The sequence below is a fragment of the Scyliorhinus torazame genome, chromosome 3 (genome assembly GCF_047496885.1).
Source record: "Scyliorhinus torazame isolate Kashiwa2021f chromosome 3, sScyTor2.1, whole genome shotgun sequence".
NCBI classification, from domain to species: Eukaryota; Metazoa; Chordata; class Chondrichthyes; order Carcharhiniformes; family Scyliorhinidae; genus Scyliorhinus; species Scyliorhinus torazame.
Window position 1 is genome coordinate 134,088,453 of NC_092709.1, and position 26,402 is coordinate 134,114,854.

At 43.4% G+C, this 26,402-nt stretch overlaps 1 protein-coding gene across 5 annotated transcripts; it reads left to right on the forward strand.

The window, feature by feature from the left end:
* Positions 1-114: 114 nt before the first annotated feature.
* prdm8b (PR domain containing 8b) lies at positions 115-13,756 on the forward strand. 5 transcript variants are annotated; one of them, XM_072496235.1, is made up of 5 exons: positions 115-339; positions 1,109-1,286; positions 9,094-9,323; positions 10,277-10,508; positions 11,908-13,756. In XM_072496235.1, exons 3-5 carry the CDS (start codon positions 9,102-9,104, stop codon positions 13,167-13,169), a joined length of 1,716 nt encoding a protein of 571 aa, XP_072352336.1. In that variant the 5' UTR covers positions 115-339; positions 1,109-1,286; positions 9,094-9,101; the 3' UTR covers positions 13,170-13,756. The 5 variants fall into 5 exon arrangements, with proteins under 5 accessions (XP_072352336.1, XP_072352338.1, XP_072352339.1 ...); XM_072496237.1 differs by lacking the exons at positions 115-339; positions 1,109-1,286 and adding an exon at positions 3,963-4,115; XM_072496238.1 differs by lacking the exons at positions 115-339; positions 1,109-1,286 and adding an exon at positions 4,317-4,396 and having other exon boundaries at positions 9,090-9,323.
* Positions 13,757-26,402: the final 12,646 nt, after the last annotated feature.

The window sequence follows — 26,402 nt, forward strand, 5'->3', positions numbered from 1 at the left end:
AACTCGCATTTATGGGTTAACATTCCATCTCTCCCCCTAAATACGAACGCGTTGAACGTTTGCCACACTCTCGACTCCATCAAACTGGGATTGCCTAAACTCCACTTTGGAAAGAAATGATCACGCGCACGCATTAGCCACGTTTGCCCTATCAATCAAGGTAACTTCCCAAAAGGCTCTTTTTTATCCAGGTGAATATTAAGCTTCCAATTCCATAGATCCAGGTGCTGTCTCAGATAAAGGATGTTGGATATCTTTACTGTTTGTGTCAGTGCCAAGGAACTGAAAATCTGATAAATCACAGGAACTCAAACCATCCAGCTTGTTCCTGATTAAAGGGTAAGTCGAATTCTACATCGCCAGTAAAACTCTATTAAGCAGTCATGTTTTAAAATTAATTCACATTAAGGAACTAGAGGTAATTAGAAGGATGATAATTTAGTACATTTAAACGCACATGAATGAAAAGCTCTTGACAGGTAAACACATCACTGCTTCCGAGGTTTTATATACACTTAGCAATACTTGTTATGTACAAGTTTGTTTCTGAAACGCTGTACCTTTTTAATGGTCTTTACTACAAACAGGATTCTATTATATGCATTGTATGTATAATTATTGCTAATGTTGTGTCTCATCTATACTTCTGACACAGTATGTGCTGATTGATGGTTACTGCAGTTACCAAAGTTAAAGACATTGTGTGAAACATGTTAAATTGAAGCTATATTTTATTAAGGTGTTCGCTGTTGGATCCTATAATGATATAAATACAACCATTTGAAGCCACTTGGTGCTGTGATTACTTTTGTACAACTGGGTTTGAACAATTAAGCACTAAATGCTAAGGTAGCACTCCACTCTTGAAGACTTTAGTCATACCATTAAGTCGAATGTGATAACATTACACTAACTCCAAACACACTAGAAACATTATAACTTCTACTTCATGTCTATGTTATGTAGCAAATTTCTGCCTATTAAGGGGCGGTTTGTATTTGTTTCTGATTGAAGAAGATGCGGGGTACAAACTGTGCCGAAAATAGATGTGTTCATTACTGAGTAGGGGACGTGTCGTTTGAATTCTAACAGTCAAATTATTCAGCAGACTGGTTGCCTCGAAACGACTGAATACATGCAGACGCGGTTAATTATATCGCAACTGGGGAGAGGACAAAAGCCTCAATTGAACACTTCAGAAAGAAGATCTTTTACACTTTTTGCAAACTACGGTAGCGACTTGGAAATATTTCATTGCACAATTTAATTAAGTGCACATAAAAAAGGTAAGCTGGATTTTTTTAAACCTGACTTTTGTCCTGTATTAATCGTATTACATGAACTCACATTTTATGTACTTCTGCTTCATTTAAAACATGTTTGAATGTAATGACTTCTGCAATTCGCCAAAAGTCTGTGGCTTAGCAATATAGCACCCTGTAAATAGTAAAGCTACTATCATCAATGTGAGGAAGGCAATGGAACGGGAGAGATTACTCAACCCATCTCACCAGTCTCAAGTAATATTGAAATTAAAATGTAGGATGGATTGCCTGCAATGTATTTGACATATTAATCAATGCACAGTTCATTTTATTGCACAGCATAAACTTTCATTGAAAAAGAGCAAAGTTGTTAGCCAAGGTGCCGAGCTTGGTGAGCCACATTACACTTGTGATGAATCGCGAAGAAATAGACGCAAATGGTTGGCGCTCAAAGGGTGCATTATATTCAAACCGGGATTTGGGAGATATTTATGATGTAAAATCAATATCTTCAACATCCAAGTGCAAAAAATTAGGCAGTTTTAAAACGTCACCATACTTTGTTTTCTCACCAAGAGAACAGGCAATATCTGGACTGTCTCCTTGTTGTTTCGACTTACCTGTAGAATACAATTCACTGTATTGGTTAAGTAAAACTGATATGTAACTGAATTTGTCCATAAACATGTTAAGAAATGTCAAGTTACCTATTTCATTCTCAGGCAAAATTAAGGTAATTAACACATTATGGGCGACGTGGGAATTTCAGTTGGTACTTATACAAAGAAAATAAACATTTTGAATAATATTATAGATATCTCTGTAACCACAACATTGTGCCACTTGGATATGTTAGACCTCTTTTTAAACTCGCTTGTACCGTGCATTGTCTCAAAAAAAAACCATACCGATGTCCAGTAAATCACTCCCCTTGCTTCTCACCTGCCGTGTACGAGTTTCAAAATGAATTAGTTTCCTAATCGAAATGCTTATGAATAACACGTATGGCATATCTCACCCTTAACCCGCGACTTTGATCAGAAAATAATCAGAATATAACGCATTTGTAATGAATGACTTTCATTTTTGACTATTGCCTGCATTGCAGTTCTAATTATTTTACGAGTAAAACTATTATTATTAAAACTGATTAGTTATGACCATCGCTCGTAAGAAAATATCACTGATGTATCTGCTGCTGGATATTCTTCTTATTGCTGAACATGTAGCAAAAATTAACTTGTGAGAATACTTGCATTGTTATGGGAAACAATGGGTGATCCAAAGTTACTTGGTGGTTAGTCACGAACTTAGACCATGCTTATATTGATAAAAATGATCTTCCACAATCCTTTATAATTAGCAATTAAGAAATACTGTCTAGCAGTAACCCTCCTATTAAATATACACACTTTTCAATAGTATAACTTTTTATTAGGTACTATCAGATTATTAGGTACTATTTCAATTTATTGAAAATCAGGACTAAATAATAAAAGGCGGAATGAATGTACCTTGTCCCTGCGAAGGAGGTCGATCTGATTTGAAGTGATGCAATGTGTGAAATTTGCCACATAACCTACAGAAGATGTGTGTGTGCTTGTGGCGATTCCGAGACGGAAACACTGTAATTCATGATCAATTTAAAAAGGGCATCATATAAAACTTATATAATATGGAGATTAAGACACCGGTAATAGTAACGTATGACATAGCTAAAGCTTATATGGAAAATGCTCAATTTAGAAGAAATAGACGTACCGAATTTTCTTTCAGTTGTTTATGCAGGGATGGTTAAACACAAACAAAATAAACTTTGACATCTGTTTTTAACTAATGTCCTGGATATGTGTACGGTTGTGTGCACGTGACCTTGTTGACTAAATTAATTGACTGGTTAAATTCCATTTCCATTAAACATAGCCTTATGCTCTATGTGCAACTAGACTGCTCTCTCTGAGCATAATCGTGGCCGTCGAACGGCGATTTCTACAACAATCGTACTTTATTTATATATGGCTGAATGTGCGAAAGCGTCTGTGTGAGGGGGAAAAGTTTTGTGCAATTAATCTTAGCCCTTTTTACTGAGCTGCACTGAAACACTCGCAGCAGCTGTAACTGACACACTGCAGCTGCGGTCGCAAGATCATCATACACCACACACTGAAACCAGTTGGGCACCGACTGTGGAGTATTACTATCCATTTAAATAAATCTATTTACCAAAGTTGTTATTACATTACTTGTCAATTTGTGATATATTCCTTAACAATGGGATTACTGATCAGAACGTATAAGTCAAGTTGTAACTTTTGTCCACATCCTATAAAACATCTATTTTGGGAGACTTGAGTATAATTTTGACAGCATATCTCCACTTAAGATTTGTCCCTTTCATCGGCGTCTATCGAACCTGTTTAGATTCACAACTTTGTTCTCAAAGTATTGACAGTTAATTGAGGCTTTGCCGTGAACATTTCATTCGAAGGGCAGAAAATCGCCACGTCTGTAACCCCTAATTCCCAATAAATAAGAATCTAAAGGAAGAGGTACCATTCAAATCAGTTTTTTTTTTAGCTGTTGCACTGAGTGAACAGATCTTCTCACAACGATGGGCCTGCAATTAGAGAATGTATCAATAACTCCATTTTCACGAGTCGCCCTTGCTTGCCGCGATATTTCTGGCCCCCATGCAGTTGAAATTATTTACTGGGGACTGTGTTAACATGGTGGTTTGCAGCCAGTTTCGATCCTGTCAACCTGTTTGCTGCACGATTGTGCCTCTGATCTGGCTGCCATCCCTCGTCACACACGTTGCTGTTATAGTGGAGGCAGATGGCTACTGATTGGGTGAGCTTTGTGGCTTTAATACTGAATACTTTATGGAAAAGGATTTTATCATGCATCGTTGGTTAGAGGCACAATGGGGGGGGGGGGGGGGGTTATGGTGATGGCATATCAATCGTTTCGTGTGTTTTATGTCTAAATTCTAAGCGAAAAGAAATTGCAGCAACTCGCCTATCCTGTAATTGTCGCCTTTAAACAAAGTATATTTCTCTCGAATTCTTTAACCGAAAGGCTGAAATGTGTATGTACTTACACTGAAGCATCGCATTTCAAAACTGAACAAAGTAAGTTATGTCGGGTAAAGCATCTAAATGCTGTTTATTTTTGTTAACTGTCAAGTTCTTGTGGAAAAACATAGTCTTTGATTGTAGTAAAATTAATACCAGAACCAGACATCGTGTAATTTCGAACAGCATGCTGTCCTGTTAGCATGTGCGCCTGTGTGCTTTTCAGTGTGCGTTTATTTATTCCTTCTGCAACTCGCAGCCACCACATAAGCACAACAAATTAAATTCAATATTTTCATATTTTTATCACTACGTGATGTCAATGGTTTGGCACACAAGCCTCTATTAGTTCCAGTTTGATGCCTCACTTGAAGCAGTATAATGTTCATTATGCTTTAATGCAGCGTAGAGTTTCAGTAATTTTGAAAATACAGCAGCAGCAAAATAATGTTTTGAGTGACAGCTTCCAGATTTCACACTTGATTCACAAAATGCACTCATTGAAAAGGTAATATAGCCATGGAATTGTTTACATAGCAACACCCCAGGCGTAATATTGCGGTAATCACTGCATTCAGTAAGCTAATGTTATAAAATAAATCACGAAACTTAATATATAATATATAATCCGCATGTTTACAGAAAATGTGCGTTGTTTCCTGGGTGAAACTGCAGAGGAGGTGAGGCCATTTTATAATTACAGTTGTTCCGATTTAAATATTCATGACATGAGAGTGTATACTGTGTATAACTGTCTAGCTGCATTTTTATGGAGAATGTGTATATATGAATATCCTATGTGTGTTTATGTACGCATACACATTGTGCAATTTTCTGCGTGTATGTGCACATATGTATCTACTTACTCATGTGCATGCATGTATACGAAGATGTTTTCAGTACTACATGCAAATATGTATGTGTGTTGTGTGTGTCTTTGCCTGATATGTATAAATAATTCCAACATTCTGTAGGTTGACGTAGACACAAATGTACATCTCCTGTGCTCAAACATCAGTTATTCAGGGTGGTGGGAATTCTGAATAAATTTAGAAATTACAGTAAAATCCAAATTCCATTCCAAGAGTGTTCCACCAATATACTTGGTTCATTGTGTGCTACTGGTTCATGCCGAGCCGTGTGGTCTTGGCAGCCTTTATCGGTGGTGGTTTGTCATCGCCTTCTACTCTCAGGGGTAGGGCGTGGAGGCGGATCCCCACCTCAGCCAGAACGGGAACCACACGATAGCCATCTAGGCAACTGAGCTAACCAGCCCTCTAAAATCTGAATGAGTTGCAAAAATTTGAACGGCAGTGTGATTTGTCCCAGCTCTTACCATAGAGCAAGCTCTATTTCCACCCGATACCAGTAGTGGCAATTTAAATTCTATTATGGAGGAACTTCGGATGACCCTGAGCTATAAAGATGAAAGTTTGGCTATCCACGATGTTTGTAAACTATCCCACGGAATGGCGAGAAATATTCAGTTCAAGTTGATAATCAAAAGGGGCGGCAACTACGCCAAAATAACTAATCATAAATCTCTTCCTAGATATTGGTACCGGTACTTTCACAATTATGGATTAGGTCCGACTGGTAGAAAATTAGTTTTAATTGTCATATTATTTTGTAGTGAATTGTAAGATTTAGCAGCCATTTAGAAGTAGCAAAAATCATGCACTGAACTTTCTAAAATGTAATATCACTTTCTAAATGTTATTTTTGATTATTTGCCATATGGATCTCCATTATTCTGATTACTGGTTTTAAAAATGCAAACAAGTAATTTATAGACAATCCAGAGTTGCAAATTGTTTTCGCACATAGGGAAAGCACACATATGTCATGAGCACACATTATATATCATGTATTTTAGTTACTAAAAAAACTACATTTCCAAACCGACTCAACTGTGAGCAAACTCACTTTGCTATTTCTCATATTACAAAGTTAGTCAGTACCTCACTTAAAATGAAAAATAAACCCCAGCCCCTTTGTTTTAAACGTCCTGCCTGCAAGTGGCGGAAAGTGAATGTTTAATGTCATTGTGACAAAAACCGCCTGAATGTTATCTGCCATCGGTGTAAAATGAGAGCTGGTTGAGCCCACGGCGTGTGTATATTCTGTTGCCTCACTTTTGGATCATGCATATTTTTCCTTAGATGGATAAATTAGGCTCATCATTGGCGACGGTGATTGCAGGAGGGGTGGAGTGACAGCGGAGCTCTGCTCCTCCTGCTCACCCGGCTTTCTCCAGCCCTGAGCCCGGGGTCAAACCGAACCGAGCTCGAGAGCGGGCTCCTGGAAAGGCCGAGCGAGCTCGGGAGCGGTATCCGGAAAGGGGAGCGGGCTCTGGGAAAGGCTGAGCTCGAGAGCGGGCTCCGGGAAGGGCTGAGCGAGCTCGGGATCGGGGAAGAGCCACGTTCCAGCGGCCATCCTTGCCCAAGCCACGCCCTTCTCCTCTCCGCCGACCGAAGTGACCAATCAGCAACGCCGTTGGGCGCAAGCCGTCTATCGGAGCCGGCGCGTGCGCGTGCATGCGGGCGCGTCCGCGGTGAGGGGGTGCTGATAGCAGGCGCGCGTGTGTGTGTTTGCGGGGGGCGGGGGAAGCGAGGGAAGCCGGCGCGCGGCAGGTGCTGCAAAGGGCGCGAGCCGCCACCAACAGCGGCCGCCCGCTGGCCAATGGGGAGCGGAGCGGGTGGTTGGCTCGGGAGGGGGAGGGGGGAGAGTGTGTGTGGCGTGAGAGGGGGGGGGGGGTGGAGTGTCACGCGTCATTGGATAGATTATCTCCACCAGAGTGTCTGCCACTTACGCTCGGGCCCATATGTAACTCTGCACGGCTCCTCTCTCTCTCTCTTTGCATCGGAAGCGCAACATCACCGCCACTTTCACCAACGATGCCACTGCACTGACTGCACAGAGAGAGAGAGAGAGCGCTGCGTCTCCAGCTGCTACTCCCATCTCCTCCTGCACACAATCCCCCCCCCCCCAAAAAAAAATAAAGAAAGAGATCTTTTAAACAAAACACGTCGTTTTTTTCTGGTGAGTCTACTTTTTTTTTGGCTTTCCTTCGTCCTAAACGCCGATTTGCTCTGCTGAGGATGGAAAGAAATGCATATTCATTAAAGCTTCTTTTATATTTTTTGGACGCCCCAAGCGACGCGCGACCTCATTCACAATAAAACGTTGGTGAAATGAGTTTGCAGCATATGTTGCATTTTTATTCTCTTGCAAACCAAAATATTTGGGCAGGGGAAGAGAAACGTGGAGAAGATCTTTCGGGTTTCACACCATCAGGTAAGGCGTATACTGTATCACTTTCTGTAAAGTATACGGGCAGGTTTATGTTGAAGAGCTTCGGTGCTGCGCTCAGGAGATGTTTGCAGTCACTCTTCAAGTTCAGAGAAAGCAATTTGTCCTCTTGGATCGGTCCATACAGTGCTAACCATTCCACTATTACTGTGGAGTGAAAGGTTGCACTGGGTGAATGCCAGTTAGTTACCATTAGAATTGGCGGTGAACTCACATGCATTCCCAATATTTGTCAGTAAAATGGATCTTGTTTGCATTTGAGGCGGAGAGCGGAAGTTTTAAAGGGACTATCTTTGGGTTTAACTTTTTTCTTTTTCAGATCTAGATGTAAACACTGCTGGTTTGAGGTTTACGATTAATCTATTTGTTACATTTGCATCGTCTATGTATCGCCTATTAATTTATAATGAAAGGGGTATATAAAATGGTACGATTCGGTCATGATAAACTCTCAGATTAACCAACACATTATCAAGTGCGATCGAATTCTGTTTCTTTAAAGCGGCTAAATTTGAACCGTGTAGGTTGGGGCTTTGACATAAGCCATGACTTCGGAATGAGTCGGGAAATTGCTCCTGATCCCAATCAAAACCCTTGAGCAGAGGAGCAGGGGTGTAACCCCCCACCCCCACCCCGTCCAATTCAGATTTCACATGCCGCATCTGACCGAATCTCTCCCTGTGTCGAACAAGGTAACTGGGATTCATTCTCCGCCATAAATAACCGTGTCGAGGTAAAAATAATTAACTCTGCTTGCTGCTTTTAATTAAAGTCTCAGAGGGAAAGGGCTGTATTATGGTAATGAGATGCGCGGACGAAGAAGACATACGTTCTTTCTTGTAGAAAAGATCTAAAGGTTATCTGACATCAGATCAGGGAAAATGACAGGGCCACACTGTCAATCCATTCCAGTTACACCTTCACACACCGGAACAGTTCCATTTGATGCTTGTTGATAAATGCTTCCTTCTCCGTCCAACTGGGAACAAGGCAGGTAACGTTTGCACTTCATCTGGCAACCTTTTCGTGGGGACATCGACACAGAACCATTTGTCATAAAATCCGCGCGCACATCAGTGAACAAAAGGTGGCAGGTCCAACCAGGATTTGTTGGCGTGTCAAAATCAGGAACATTTTCTCTGCAAAACTTTAAATTTGGCGGTGGTGGAGAGGGGGGGGGGGGGGGGGCGTAGACGTGCTTTACACAATCCGAGCGATACCGGACAGACACACCGTTGCTTGTGTACTGATTTCACGAGATGTTAGATTTACAGAGGAATCTCACAGTGCACTTGCTCTGAAATGAGGTCTGAATCTATCATGTGGGCGGACACGATTGTCGAGATTTTTCAAGCTTCAGCGTTCTGACTCTCTTGCGTGTTTCTTTTAAGCACTGAGGTGATCTTTTTGTTTCTTTCTCTACTCTTTCCTCCCTGAGCAAGCCTCGACGATGGAAGACCCAAATATCCACAAGGTGTTTTGGGAGAGCGATGCCAGCAGGGCCGTCCAGCAGTGTCTGACCAACATTTTCACCAGCGTCTATACAACCTGTGACATTCCAGAAAATGCCATCTTTGGACCCTGCATACTGAGCCACACGTCCCTGTATGACAGCATCGCTTTCATTGCTCTTAAATCAGCCGACAAAAGGACGGTGCCCTACATCTTTAGGGTAGGGTCAATTTGAATTCTCTGTTCTGCTCACTCTGCCTCCTCTTTGGTTTCACCTTCTGTATCCTCATTTCACAATATTAGATAGCAAAGAGATTTCATTTCTCTTTTACATGCATTGCTGTTACTCTCACCTGCTGGCCTCCATATTCCAGCGTAATGCACACCCCACCCTATTTGTACCTTAGCATGTTTGTCTCTATGGTTTATTTTTATAGTTTCTTTCCTAACTCGTCCCGTCCCCCTTATTCCTTAGCATCTGGTTGATTCATTGCTTTACCCTCCCGCAGTTGCCTCCTAGCTCAATAAATGCTTTAATGCCGAGGTATTGGACAGTGCTAATGGGAAGGGCGCTATCAAACTGAAAGTAATGCACTCAGAGGCAGAAGTGCCTAAAACCCGCCAAATGTTCGCCCGCCGTTTTGGATACTGAGCTTCCACAAGTGCCGTGACGAAGACCTTTCGGAATCACAGATACTTGCACAAATGATAGAGCGTTTACATGACTTCTTCCCCCTCACCCCACTCTTTCAATAATGTTTTCTCCATGACCATCTCACACACAGCAGTACTCCGTAGCTTTACAGCATATTTAAGAAATATAAAAGCGCCAGCAACGTACAGTCTCGTAAAGTTTACGGATTTTGTAATCTGACCGCGATGTACTGCTGAATGTTTGAAAAATAAGTGCTGGTTCAAATGTTAAGTAAATGTCGCACTTAGTAAATCACCAACCAACGCGTTTATTTTCATGATATGCAGCAATATTGTACACTATACTGGATTATTTATGTCCGGGGATCTCCAATAAGGTCTCAGTAACCAGGCCAATTGCTGTTTTGTGGGGTGTGAGATAGAGCGGCTGCAGCAAAGACGGTTTACACGAGGACAGTGGTGACTGGCCTGAGTTCAACATACATGTGACTCATACTCTGCGTTTGCACTTCACTGCAGGTGGACACTTCAGCAGCCAACAGCTCCTCCGAGGGCTTGATGTGGCTCAGACTGGTCCAGTCGGCCAGGGACAAAGAAGAACAAAACCTGGAGGCCTATGTGAAAAACGGCCAGTTGTTTTATCGGTCTCTGAGGCGCATTGACAAAGACGAAGAATTGCTCGTGTGGTATGGAAAAGAACTGTTGGAGCTGCTGCTTCTCAGTAACGTCAGGGCACAGGCCAAAATGAATGGTGAGCTGCCATGTGTAAAGTCTCATATTGCAACTGCAGCAATGTCTCATCCCACCTCAAAAAACACATTGAGATACACAATACAACCCATATCTTGGCAGTGGAGAAAAATATGTATTATTTAATGACCCACAAGTAATTTTCTGCTCTTTAGAGTTAATTATTGGCAAATTATGTAAATTGTCTTCAGATTTATAAAATATAACTAATTTAACAAATAGATGCTATAGATCCAATTTCTCAGACAGTTTAACCCATTTAGAAAGAAAGAAAGGTAGCTAGATAGATAATATTACAGATAGATAGATATATCGGTACATAGGTAGGTAAATGGGTAGATGAGTCAGTCAATAGGTGGGTAGATAGATATATGGGTAGGTAGGTAAATAGATGGACGGATAGATAGATATACAGACAGACAGACTGAGAGCGAGACAGACAGCGAGAGATAGACATATATATATAGATAGATAGATGGATGATTGACATGGGCCATGGAAAGCAAGTGGGGACAGATAAAGAGGAGAATGGAGGGCCTAGTTTTGGATGGATCAATGTACACGCAGGATCAAAGTAAATAACGGGTTACTCGGGCGGAAATAAAGGGACACAAGATAAGGTACTGCGGGCGCTATAAATGTGGAATAAAAAAGAAAATACTGGTAATACGCAGCAGGTCGGGCAGCATCTGTGGAGAGGGAAAGCGATTTAAAGATCCAGGTCGTGACATTCCATGAGAAATAAAATTATTTGGTTAGTATCATTGCATTATCAACGGGGTGAAAATAGGTCAATGCAATTATTATAATGACAAATACCTATTTGTCGCATAACTGAAATATGTTCCACATTGAAAACTTGTGCTTTAACATTATGATTTAACACTTACAATTTATTATGAATTATAATGTATAACATTATGGTTAGCACTGCTGCCTCACAGCGCCAGGGACCTGGGTTCAATTCCGACCTTGGGTGACTGTGTGGAGTTTGCACTTTCTCCCCGTGTGTGCGTGGGTTTCCTCCGGTTTCCTCCCACAGTCCAAAGATGTGCAGATTAGGTGGATTGCCAATGCTAAAATGCCCCTTAATGCCCAAAGATGTGCAGGTAAGATGGATTGGCCATGCTTATTTGCCCCTTAATGCCCCAAAGTGTGCAGGTAAGGTGGATTGGCCATGCTTATTTACCCCTTAATGCCCAAAGATGTGCAGGTTAGGTAGGGTTACGGGTTTGGGCCAGGGAGTGGGCCGAGGTGGGGCCGATGGGCCGAATGGCCTCCTTCTGCACTGTAGGGATTCTATGGAATAATTGATTGTTGACTGTTACATAATGGAACGCTGGAAGGTGATTGAATTGTAGGAGTGTGTAATCTCATTTTAATGTCCTTGATTCACCCAGGATCCTCGCCATACACATGCCTGGATTGCAGCCAGCGATTTCAGTGTGAATACCCCTTTCTGGCCCATTTGAGATTCCGCTGTCAGAAGAGACTGGGTTGCATTGTCTCAGATGAGAACGGGAAGATCAGCGGAGACCGTAACTATCAAATTGCTGTTGGGTCAAGTGTTAAATTCAGCAGATCGGAGCGACAATCGGCCTTTTCTAATGTAGAAAATACTAAAACCACTACAGATTTCCACAACCTGGCCAGGGATATGGAAAATCCGAGAGAGAATGTTAGGAACCGTCGAGAAACGGAAAGCCTAAATGAAAATAAAAGAAAGTGCGAGGAAGCGGAAGAAAAGAATGACAATATACTGCACACTGTAAAAGCTGCAGATAGGTCACTGGCTATCCCAAGAGAAAGTCTTCTCTGTCCTTCCCAACAGTTCAGGGGGGGTTATTTCAATCTAAGAGAGAATGGAAGGCTAATGGCACCATCCAGTCCAGAGTCGACAGATATCAAACGTAGCGCCTTCTTCGAAGTGAAGCGAACTTCACTTCACCTCAAACAGACTCCAAAGGACCACGTTCCCGGCCTAGACAGCAAGAATGGCGCAGCGCCCAACGCCAGCTCTTCCGAGAAGCCGACTGAGATCAAGTCTGTTCTGACTGAAACACAAGTCCCTTCCTGCCTGGACAATATCGCCATGGGAAGTGCGTTCAGGAGCGTCTCTCAGCTCTGTGGGACTGAGGAAAGGAAGAGTGCGTTTTCTCAGCCAGCCAGATCGTTCACCCAGCTGTCCCCACTCCTGGTGTCACAAAAGGTGATGCCGGGCTTAGAGTGTCATCCTGGCGTCGGGGACTCCGGGAGGCTTTATCAAGCCAATGCCTTAGCCGCAAAGCTCCAGAGCGCAGATGTGAACGGCAATTGTAACGTGCAAGGGGGTCTGGCCAAACAGAGCCCTTTCGTCTACGCCACCGCCTTCTGGCCAAAGGCTTCGGGGCCCATCCAGCTCCAAGTACCATCCGCACTGACCCTTCTCCCGCCTTCCTTCACGTCCTTTTGTTTACCAGCGCAGAACTGGTGTGCCAAATGCAACGCTTCTTTCAGGATGACATCCGATCTAGTGTACCACATGAGATCTCACCACAAAAAGGAGTACGCCATGGAGCCTCTGGTGAAAAGGCGAAGAGAGGACAAACTTAAATGTCCCATTTGCAATGAATCCTTTCGGGAACGCCACCACCTTTCCCGGCACATGACCTCTCATAACTGAACTCGATCTGCAAGGCAGATTGTAAGGCCAACTCAAGACACAAGACTAAGGGAAGGGGCCAAGGTGATGCACACATTATCACTTTACATCGGCCAGTTTGTAATTGTCACACACCACCATATACAAATGCATTTTGCCATCACTTTATTTCACTTTAAATACGTCAGGCGCTGCTTGTGATATCTCGGGAGAGGAATATATGATACCATCATATTTAAGGACAGAATTTTATTTTAGATAAAAGAAAAGTAAGAGAAATGGATTTCGGTTTATTGACTCCATTGATATATTCCAATGTCATTAATATAGTGAAAGCTATAAACGTGCAAGCGCTCAAGACAGGAAAGATGCATGTAAAAATCGTAGATATCAGCACCAAATACGGACGGGAAAGTGCGGAATTTACCTTGTTTTTTTTTTGTAAATATTTTCGTTTTAAAAATCAAATGTACTATTTTGTGCCAGTGAAAAGAAGTCTCAATAGTTATCGTGTTTCACACTCTTGGCGAAGTTTACGAATCTTGATAGTTTATCTGGTCATTTTGGCTGGCTTCGACAATAAATAGCTTTATTTTTACTTGACCAAATGTACGTGTGTATGTAATTATTTAAATTCGCTGCTAAAATCATTTGAACGGAGAAATACCCACAATTATCGGAAGAGGGAGAAGAAAATGCAGAGTGGGGAGTTGATTGCAGAAGGCCGGGCATGGGCACGCAGGGCCGAATGGTCTCCCTTTGTGTCATTTCACAATTCTATAATTGCAACTAACTTGCACAGTTTCTACACATGGAATCTTCCGTCCCCATTGTTTAAAAGAAAGAACTGAGGTTTGAAAGTATAAGGCATGTTGTAATACTCCCCTTTGTAGCATTGTCTTCATATGAAGAATCTGAGAAAGGTTATATAAACACAACCGTGCAGTCTATAACACAATTACCGAATACTTTCTCAAACTGAGCCTTTCGACAACTTCATGACACAAAATCCATAACTGGAGATCGATCCGAGTGATTCAGACTGGACTGATTTTCTTTTCTAAAAAGGGGGGTGGACACTTGTAGAAACTTCGCTCTAACAAACCTGTTTCAAGACTAACCAAGGATGAATGCTCACTGCTAAATGTGAGAGGTGATGGGTAAACTGGCCTTTACCAATCAGTACCCGAAACTCATAAGGTGGAGTGGAAACTTCCCTCCCCGTCCCATTCAGAGTGTGATTCATCAAAATAATTAATGGGATTAAATGCGAAACAGGGAGGAGACAAAAACAAAAGTAGCAGAGATTGGGGGCTAGCTGGGGAAGACGAGATCAGCGGTTCAATTCCCATTCTATGTCCAGCAAAGGTTGACTAAAAGTGCACAATTAACTCAGTACGAGACGTTAACCATATCTCACTGCACTGTCAGTTGCGTGTGTGTGTATGTGGGCGGGGTGGTGGTGGTGTGTGTGTGTGTGTGTGGGGGGGGGGGGGGGGGGGGGGCTATGCTCCATATAGTATACAACCACTTAGTCACTTTGCTGAACCGAGCTTAAAAATCCTTTCCATTTTTAGTCGTTTGTTTTGCCCAAAATTTCATTAGTACTGTTCAAAATCCCCTTTAGATCTATCTACCGCGTATTTATCTCATTTATTAGTTACCTCAGTTCCTTGGCTTCTTTAGGTTTTAATACTTCGTCGACCGTTGTTTAACCGGAAGTGGGGAAATATATGTTAATTACAGATTTAACATCTAAATGTTTGACAATCTGAAATTTAAAAAATATATAAAAAGGCTGTCTACATCTGTAAAAGAAACCCAGGCCAGTCATGTGGTTCCTCGGAATCGGAGAGCGGACAGGTTGGATTGTCCTATTACTGAGCAAAACAAGAAAAGTGAGGAGCAGGTAGATGTCAATGGTGTAATTACGAAGAAATGAGAATGGATCTGTTGGATGTAGAAAAAGAGTGGCGATTTTACAGACCGACTGAGGCATGCTATCAAGTAGTTGCCAGGTGTTATTTCAAGGTGTATTCATGTCTAGTATGTTTAGCATTAGGGCACATTCAAACGGTTCTAGGCTAAACCTGGAATGTAAATCAGTATTTCCGAAGTGAAGCAGAGTGAGATACCCAAATCCAAGATGTTTCAGTCCACCTGATTGAGGTTTTAGATCACATCCTAATTCTGAACTCAGGTTACGTTTGCACTATAAAGTATGGATGTCACCATTGTAGTGTGAATGCGCCATTTGTTGGCTGCTAAACGTTAGTGTCTTTAGTAGTTAGTATATCTGTATGGATTGCCTGTATCAATTGTCCACCCTTCTCCAGCTGGGTTCATTTGGTCCTTTGTTGGATTGTTAGTGCAATCAACCAGCAACAAACCCAAAGTGAACATGTCAAAACTTCAAAGACCCGCTGTTGTTGCACCCGGCTAAGGTCCACATTCCCCACTTCCTACCCTACCACCACACCACTTCCGATCTCCCCTCTCATTCGCATAATGAATCCTGGCAAGTGCACTCTTCACTGCAGATTACATCACTGGAATGGTCGTCAGTAGCCCCAGCACAGACTTTAGCCCAGTATAGAAGCAACATTTCTCTTCCATACACTAATTTGCACGCATTCCATTGAACCTTGCAGGTGGTTTTTAAACATTGTTTTGTATGCGTGGCTATTATTTTTATGATGTGTCAATATTTTCGCACCAATTATATGTTATATATGCATTATTCATTCCTGCCCAACCCAGAAAGATAGTCACGAATTTGCACGGATTCAAGTTGACAATGATGGAAGCCAAACATTGGACAAATTTGAACACGGCAGACTTTGGTCTTCGAAACGATCCCTTTGTGCACGAACAATATTTTAGAACAACTGAGATATGTTCGATTGCATGGCCCAATACTCTGTCTCCATACTTCCTGAACATAAAGTCCTCCACCCGTCTGCCTCGGAAATCAATGTGCAAGAGGCTGCTTATATCTTTCGTTTATTTCGGTAATATACAAATTTGCTGGAATTCAGTTTGAAACAATTTCATTTTTGTGTGAAGTACAGGAGTAAGCTATTGCTGCTGAAAACTGAGTAAGTAGAAATATCGCAACTTGTAATTAACATTATGGTATGGATGGCTTGCCTTACATTGCAAATTCAGTTTCTGTACACAGCAATTACACCTGGTTGCAGATGTTAAATTGAAAGGAAATCGAAAGGCCAAAACCGGACCGGGAGTCAGATTCCTGGAGGGGTAAGTGTGGGAGGGGTGGCCTGCCACACTTCAGCTTGACATTGTAGTCGTAAAGCGCAAGCGATATCATACTTGGCTTCATTCAAGATTTTGACAGCAAACATTTCCCCCTCCTAACTCTAAGCAATTACATATTAGAACGTTTGGGAGACGGGTTTGTGCAAAACCATGTTAAACAGAACAGTTAATATCCCAGTCAAGCAGGATCAAGCAATACAGATAATATTTTACGAAGCTGGAACATAAAGCAAAGTCCAAATAGACTCTTAAAGATTTTGAATAATGTATAGTGTGTATCATTTCCGTAATTAAATCATGAATGATTTATAGAACTCTAGCGAAAATTAAAACCATATTACACATAAAGACATCCAACACCCAGTGTACATTTTACTGAACATAATTTATGAGGTGTTTTTTTAGGGGTAGCTAGACTCAAGAACAGGAATAAAACTGAATCACGCATCATAGCATGGATGCTAAAATATTGGAACAGTTACATATCCAGGGGCTGAGTTCAGTTATTCACATAAAACATACTGGCACAATAACGTGGCTTCTGCTTTGGATTCCGAGACCGATTTGCGGCCTTGTAATCACCCTTATCTATACTTCTCTATTTCAATCTATTGATTCCCATAACTGTCATTATTTATCTAGCGCTCAAGTGAAGCATTTTATTTGTTCCAGTAATCTACAAATCGAGGGTTGCGCTGCTATACATGGGTACACTGAAATAATGACATTGCGGTTTCTAGTTTTAAAATATTCATTCAAGGCTTTTTACATATATGCACAAAATATAAGAAGAACTCATCAACCTAAACAAACAACCACACATCCCCAAACTCCCCTGAACTTTGTGGTTTCTAAGGAAAAGTGAAAGCGAATTGCGACCTCAATAATTCACTTTCTTTATGTAGTGAATGCAACGCCCCTAATGCAAGCAGTTTCTTCCGGCCCTGCTGTGTAGAGTGTGGATAGGCCTCCACTGAGTCTGTGGATTGGACATTCTTCTATGATGTGGTGCATAGTTTGCTCTCTCCCACAGAAAAATAGAGGGTTGACATTAATGCCCCATCTGTGGAGGTTGGCCAAGCAGGGGCCGTGGCAGGCCCTGAACGTGTTACGGGTGGACCACTCTTTCCTTGGAAGGTTGGAACCAGGCAGCTATTGGGTTGGGTTTGTGACCAGGTACTTGTTGACATGTCCAATGATTCCATTCATTTGTCCAAATGGAATTTGCCTTGAAGTCCTGTGCTGGGGGGGGGGGGGGGGGGAGTTCTAGATCAGCCTTCAGCCTTCTTGATAGAAGTCGTACCTTGGGTGGGCTGAGTAGACCAGCATGAAGTAGCAGGTGGGGGGCATTGCAAACTTTTCCTATCATTTTGTGGGTTGTTGCAAGTCGGTGGATATGTGGAGGAGTGATGTTTGCTAGGACAGGGAGCCAATGGTTGAGCGTAGTGTTCCAGTAATGTTACACACGTAACATTCAGCTGGGTGTCAACTCCGTGTGTGCTGATCTTGACCAAACAGGGGCATAGTATTCTGCTATTGAGTACGAATGTGCTGAAGTTCAGAGGTAGCAGCACCCATACTGAACTGACTAATTTGGCAATCAAGTTGTTTCTGGATTTGACCTTGGCTGCAGTTGTTTTTAGATGTTGCAGGAAGGTCAGTCTCCTATCCAAGGTCACTCCGAGGTATGTTGGAGTTGGGTGGTGTTTTAACTTGTAGCCATCCATTTGGATGTTAAGCTCTTTATTGGCCTTTGCATTGTAAAGATGGAATAAGCTGGATATTGATTTTGTAGGGCTTGTCTTGAGTCGCCATGTGTTGCTATATTGTTCAAAATTTGACCAATCCTCCTTTAGGGTCGCATCCGAGATGACCCTGAGTAGCGAGGAAGATGTAGTCCGTATATATGAATTTACGGGAGGTAGTTTTTTGGAAGACCATTTGTGTCAACTTGGACACAAATGGTTGAAGCCTATACTGAGCCTTGGGGGGAGTCCATTGCTTTGCCTTTTACATGTGCTTTTTAGTAATATATTTTTCTGAAATTTAAAGGAACGAATATTACATATCATCTAGCTACGTACCCGATTGAACATCTTAATGGTGGGCGCCGTAGACACAGTAAAGTTACGAGTTACCATCGGCTGCACGCTCCGTGGTAAATGCAAATAGTTTGGACATTACATGAAGGCATTTATTGTTTATATTTGTGTAGCAATTAACTCACAGCTTAAGGTGCGTTCTCTACGTTTTCTGATAAAACTACAACCATAAGGCGCTTATGTCAGATTCATATGGGGAAATCAAGCAAGGAAGAGCGCGTGTGCATATCCGAACTTTCTCTGCACTATGAGCCTGTACTGCTAACTTTGTTCGAACTCTATCCACGAGTCAAAGGGAAGTACCTGCCCCCTGGACTGAAAACTCATCTGTAAAGACTGGAACTGACTGTGAAGCCAGTTAGATTAGATACACTCCTCGAAGGTGGATCTTGCAACTGGACGCAGGCTGCATATGTAACCGGGGCACCAGCAAAGCTGCTTTACCCGAGGAACGTTGTGGTGTAAATATTCACGCAGACAGTTTTGTTTGAGGGGTAGCTAGACTCAAGAACAGGAATAAAACTGAATCACGCGTCATAGCATGGATGCTAAAATATTGGAACAGTTACATATCCAGGGGCTGAGTTCAGTTATTCACATAAAACATACTGGCACAATAACGTGGCTTCTGCTTTGGATTCCGAGACCGATTTGCGGCCTTGTAATCACCCTTATCTATACTTCTCTATTTCAATCTATTGGTCTGGAGATTTCAAAGTGTAACTTGTCCTCTCTCGTTTGAGATGCTGGTCAAACCTGCTGCTGATTTCCCCCATTCTCTATTTCTATTACAGGTGCCTCATTAAAGGTGACAGTTTATTTCTTTATAAATAAATCTTCAAGATACCCAAATAAAACAAGACGCACAAATGGTGCAATCGTAGAACCTGCACAATAGCACCTTTAAAAACCGACCCTTGGCCAGTTTACAATTACCTGGGGAATAGCAGGACTCACTACACAACTAACTACCACCACCCCCTCCGACCCTCTACTAGCCCACTGGACATTCCTTAAAGCGAATAGCGCGCGCAATCAGCAATTGGATTCTCAATATGGGCAGGCAGGAGCAGAGGGACCATGGAGCAGGGGCCATGCCCGCAGCGTAAACTGGGATGTAAATCAAGGAATAATCATCATCAGGGAGATCCTCGGCGGATCTCCAAGCAATAATTATAAACGTCCGAACCACGAAATGGGGAGAAGAACCAATTCAGTTCCCGCAAGGGAACCTCACCCGGAAGGAGCTAACGTTTAGCCGCCTCCAGCGTGAAATACTTCTTCAAATTAATAAAACGTCACCACGTACTAGAGACGGTGCAAACCTTCACACGTAGACTTGATTTAGCGCCACTATTTTATTTTGTTTGTGCCAGCTTTATTCCTATTGGGTCACTTTTTTAAAGCATAGGCATTTGCATTTTGCCCTCCCTTTTTGGCGAATATTTCTGTGCAGATGATGTGCTACACGAAGGCTGTCCTTCATTGCATTGTCCTTGTTTAAATATATGACCTGTCTGTAAAGATCACCGAGCAGACGAGCTTCGAGATTCATTGGAGAAACCAATCTTGGAATGCAGCCTCCAGTGTAGACTGCTATTTGCTGCTAACATATGTGTGCTCTTTATAAACAAGCGAATTAAAGAGTTCACTTACAGGTAACAACCTTAACACAAGTGGCAAGCTAGAGGGTAACTTACAGTGCGCACCTTTTAGAGAAGAGGAATTGTCATAACAAATAAATACATACACGTTGCTAATGAAATTGTCACTTTGTGAAGTGATTTTGTTCAACGACCTGTGAGTCACATGTTACTGTCACATAGCCTGTTGCTTGATACTGTTAGGAATGAACCATTGCTCGTTGCTACAGATATTTCAAATGAAAGGAAGGGCAAGTAGAAAATATAAAACGGTAAGGTCTGTCTGTCAGAGGACAAAGAAAAACTTCATTTTTGCGACCTGTTTCAAATGTATTTCAAACAGATGGACATGGGAGTCTCTCTCTTCTGGATGTATAAACGATCAGAATGTGAAATGAGTTCTGACACTTTCAGTCAAGTTTACTGCAGATGTGCAGGCAACTGCCATACCTGACAATACCTCACTCGAATAATTATCTCAGTAAGACAGAGCAGCCAGCTTGATGGGCACCCATACATCACCCTCACATTCGCTCCCCCCGCCACCGCGCACAGTGTGCACCATCTATAAGATGCACTTTTGAAACCGGCCAAACCTCCTTAGGTTACGACTTTCAAATCCATGAACTCTAACCCCTAAAAGAATAAGGAATGCAGGCAAGTGGGAAGACCACCAACTGCAACACCACTCACCATCCTGATTTGGAATGAGATCCCTGTCGCTGAATCAAAATCCTGGAATTCCCTCCCTAACAGCACAGTGGGTGTACCTATGCCACAGGGACTGAAGCTGTTGAAGAAGGCAGCTCACCACCACCTTCTCAAGAGCAATTATAGATGGGCAATAAATGGTGGCCTTGCCAGCAAAGCGCACGTCCCTTAGGGGTGGCACAGTGATTTGCACTGCTGCTTCACAACTCCAGGGGCCGGGTTCAATTCCGACCTCAGGTGATTGTCTGTGTAGAGGTTGCACTTTCTCCCCGTGTGCCACAGTCCAAAGATGTGCTGGTTAGGTGGATTGCCCACGATCAATTGTCCCTTAGTGTCCAGGGATGTGCAGATACGGGGATGGGGAGGGGCAGTGGAGTGAACACGATCATGTAACGGGTCGGTGCAGACTCAATAGGTCGAATAGCCTCATTCTGTACTGCAGGGATGGTATAAAATTACACATATAAACAAAAAAAATGACATCTCACCATGAGGAAACTTTGGACAAAAAGTCAGCTGGTCGGTAGACATCTATCATATTTCCTCATATATCCTAAATAGCTGAACTACAATTCATAATTCGGAATTCCCCTGCTCAATACACACGTTGGAGGCTTCAATTGTTTCCTGGTAAAGAGAGAGAAAAAGCAACATGATTGTGTTGTTTTGAATATGTAAGCATAATGAAATAAGGACAATAGTAATATAGAACTAATTTCAGTTGCAGTACAGACTTATGTTTATTCTGAGAGTATCGGAGTCGAGCCAGAAGTTTCCTTTGTCAAACAACCATTGATATCGTCACATCGGCAAATCTACTTAACATGTTCGCAAAGTTCGTCCAAAACGTGCATCAATACAATTTTCAGGGTCACGAACAGCAACAGGTAATGGGTTTCTCTATATTCTGAAGGGTAAGTAATGTTTAGGATGCGACCGACATGACCGGAAGTTCCAAACATAGCAACAGTGAGAAGTTATTTCCGAGGAAGGGTTTGGAGCTGTGAGATTGGGCGATAGTTCATGTTTGGAGCAGTTAACTGGTCCCTTTGGCCCAACTTAGATTGAAGTGAGCACATTGCTGATTGTATAACGTTACCTTCAAAGCAAATCGCAACACTTGTTCGGTTTAAATGAACCTTTCCTTTGCTCACTTCAAACTTCCCCTTTTCCTAAGCCACATACTTACTGGTCACTTTTATAATTATACAATGTATATGTGTCTGAACGAAAACCTGGTTCGAAACGCTCAAAATAATAAGAAAACACAATTGCAAAAACGATTTAAAATCTTTTTTCACTTTTTTATCTCAACGTTATATGCTTTATTATTTGTATTTCCAATCGTGGATTGTTGCTCAGTAGAAAACACAAAAAACGTTATCTAAAACGTTGCCAAAGAAACGCCCGTAACATTATGTTTTCTGACCAGGAGCAAGCACCTTTCTGAGATGAGCGACGTGTAACAAAAGATTCAAACATAGCCAAACAGCGACCCCAAGCTAACAAAAATGTAAATCACTTCCAAATCCTGGTGTTTTTTTTCTCTGGAAGCTGTGGGGCTATTCACAGCGCCACCACACGTCGCACACTTAGTTGTGCTTGTACGCTTCAACCTAAGTATTTTCGACAATAGTCTACGTTTATTTAACCCTGTTAGCATAATTAAATGTCTCTAGGTTTTTCACCGAGGCAAACACGAGATCCAACACAATGATGGGAGCATTAAGGCTGGTTAAGTAAGGCATTGTCGAAGATGTAGTTGGCGAAGGCTTTTGCAGGGGTCAAGGCCTTGGGAGAACGTGTTTAAGGTGAGCAGGGTTGAAGGTTTACATGGTGAATAATGAAGCAGAGACAGGGGTAGGAAGGGAACTCAAGTCGGAAGACCTGAGCGAGCACTTTGCGATTTAAAGCTATAAAGCCATGGAGGAACTTTTCAACAAGAAAAATAACCTTGAATCCTGATTGACAGTCACCACCTGAAACGTTCCTTAACTTTTTGTCTCCACAGATGCTGCCTGAGCTGCTGAGCATATCCACCATTTTCAGTTTTATTTCACATTTCTAGCATCAGCAGTATTAGAATCTTGAATTAATTGGTAGCACAGTGGTTAGCACTGTTGATTCACAGCGCCAGTGGCCCAGGTTCGATTCCCAGCTTGGGTCACTGTCTGTGCGGAGTCTGCACGTTATCCCTGTGTCTGGGTGGGTTTCCTGCCACAAGTCCTGAAAGACGTGCTGTTAGGTAACTTGGACATTCTGAATTCTCCCTCTGTGTACAGGCGCCGGAATGTGGCGACTCGGTGATTTTCACAGTAACTTCATTGCAGTGTTAATGTTAGCCCCTAGTCGCCACATTCCGACGCCTGTTCGGGTACACAGAGGGAGAATCCTTCTGCACTGTAAATTATGATTCTATGAATTCAGAATATCCAAATGACCTGATAGCACATCTTTCGGGACTTGTGGGAGGAGAACCCGGAGGAACCCCACACAGACACAGGGAGAGCATGCAGACTCCGCACAGACAGTGACCCATGCCGGGAATCGAACCTGGGACCCTGGCACTGCAAAGCCCTAGTGCTAACCACTAAGGTACCGTAAAGCCTCATCTGCCATCTCAGGTAAACATTAAAAAATCCTCCCAATTCACTAGTTCAAAGTGGAGCACCCAGCACCCTGACCAATATTTACCAAGAGCACCAATGGAGCAGATCACTTGGTTGTTATCTCATTGCTCTTTGTGAAAACCTGCTATCTGCAATTTGACTGCGGTGTTGAATACATTTCAACAGCATTTAATTGGCTGTAAGCACTTTGGATGTCCTGAGGTTGTGAAGGGCATTAGATAATTGCAAATACCTTTTTTTCTCTTTTAAAGTTAGCTACTTTGAGCAGAATTTAATACTCTTTCAGCCTTTCCATTTTGACTGTGGGCATCTCAGGGAGCTAGTGTGGTGATGAAAGCCGGATGTTGGGTGACAAAGTGCTCATTTGAAAATCATGGCCAATATCGGTCTTGCCTGTGCAAAGCACACACCTGGTAATTTGTAATGATGTCTTCAATCGTGCTGGAAATGCCTGGCCACTAGTCAGCGCTGTGGGCCCATGCTTTGCATTTGGTGATGTCCAGGAGACCCTCGTGTATTTTTGAAGGGTCTGGTGCAGGGAGACTGAGATGAGCAGCTGCTCATCCTAGGCCAGGAGGTGATCTATAATCATGAAGTGTTTTTGTTGTACAAATCAGGTTTTCATAATCCGTCCATTTGGTCTCTGCTGGGGGCATCACTGTGGGCAGAAGCTGTAGATGCAGACACATTCCACATCAGACATTTGATCCTGGCAGATCTGTTGGAGTTTACTTGTGGTTGCCAGCACATGTCTCTTTGTCAACTGGGAGTACTATAGTCCTGAGGTGTGTAGCCACAAAGTTTTGGAATTTTATATCTTTGTATTTTGTTTCTGCTTTGCTCTTGGTTTTAAGCAAACCTGTATTGAATATTTAAAATTACTTTGCAGACCTCAAATCAAGTGTAATTGTGCTTCAAGCCAAATAATTAATCAGTAGTGATATTATTAACTGTAGACCTGCTTTCTCCAGGACTTTGGGGGCGATTCACCCTAAAAAATGACGAAGTGTCATTTTGAGTGGTTTTGGTGGGGTGTTTCTCACCAGCTTTTTGTGTGGGATCCAGACCTGGATTCACCCACACTTGGGGCTGGATTCTCCGCATCCCGACGCATGAAATTGGGACCGGCGCCGGTTCAGCGATTCTTCGCCCCCCCCCGAAAAGCGGCGTACTCGGGGAGTATGCTGCGCCGATTATCCACCACCTGAGGCCATTGCCTGAGGCCCACCCTGCTATTCTTTGCCCCCGACCGGCCGAATTACCGATGGCGTGGACCACTTCTTGTCCTGCCATTCGGGATACTCCTGTGGCAGCTGCGGACTCAGTCCGTGGCCGTCACAGTCGGGGTGGGCCGACCGGAGGACAGGGGGCACCCTATTCAGGACTAGGAAATACCCTAATTCGGGACTAGGGTATTTTGAGCGGATGGTCTGGGTCGGGTGTGCGGGCGATTTCCACGCACTATTTCTGCGGTACAGGTCCGCGGTCTGAGTCTGCCATGCGCGGCCTCTGACCCGGAAGTGCGGGGGCCGTATCGACAGATGGAGCTAGCCCCTTGCAAGGTTGTGAATCTGTGGCCTTTTGATGCCAGTTTTTCTGGTGCAAAAGACCACCGTTTGCACGACGGCGTGGGGACATAGTCCCCAAAACTGAGAATCCAGCCCCTCGTCTTATTTTGGGCCATGGGGAGTTTCTCCCCAGTCTAGCCCACACTTTGGAATGTTTTCAGCAGTGGGGAGCTGAACCCACCGGTCAGACCGATTCCTCAGAGATCAGCCGCCATTTTGAAAGGGTGCCCTGATCTCGAAGTGAACTTGAGGGTCCCCCACGCCCTCACCCAGGAACAATGCTCTCCCTCCCCAAGCAAGCACACCCTGCTATGGGGTTACTGAGGGCCCCTCCTTTGCGGCCTCCCCCCTCACCCCTTTCAGAACCACCCCACCCTTCAAGCCCCCACCCTTCAAGCCCCCTTTGTTTTTTTAGGAATATTTTATTCAGGCATTTTCATAAAAACAAACCGAACCAGAAGCAAAATTATACAAGATTATAAATAACCAACACACACTCCCCCTCCTGCTCCCCACTCTTGCCCCCTCCCATGTTCACCATTTTAACCCCCTTACTCCCACCTCTTCCCCCCCCTGCTGACTCCTCAATCCTCCTTAAAAAAGTCAATGAACGGCTTCCACCTCCTAACGAACCCATCAACCGACCCCCTCAGGATGAACTTGACCTTGCCAGCCTCAGGAATTTTGCCAGTTCATGCACTCACACCCCCTCCTTCGGTGGCTCTGGGTCCTTCCATCCAAGTAAGATCCGTCTCCGGGCTATCAGGGAGGCAAAGACCAAAACATCGGCATCTCTCACCCCCTGGACCCCCGGGGCTTCCAACACCCCAAATATCGCTATCTCTGGACTCGGGTCTATCTTTACCCCCAGCATTACGTCCGCAAACCCCTTCCAGAACCCCTTCAGCTTTGGACGTGCCCAGACCACATGGACGTGATTCCCGAGCATCCAGGCGCACCACTCACCCCTGTCCTCTACCCCCTCAAAAAACCTACTCATCCACGCTACTGCCATATGTGCCATATGAATTACTTAAAACTGATTGAGGCTTAGCCTGGCACATGACAAGGACGCATTCACCCTCCCCAGAGTCTCAGCCCACATCCCGGCCTCCACCTCCCCACCCAGCTCCTCCGCCCGCTTCCGCTTTATATCCCCCACCGGGATCCCCTCCCAATCCATCAGCTCCCTATAGACCTTGGACAACATCCCCTCCCCGAGCTCCTCCTTGGACAGCACCTTGTCTTGCAACTCCAAGCGTGGTGACCCAGATGGAGCTGATCCACTCCCTGTGCTCCATGGCAGCGAGCATGCAGACCT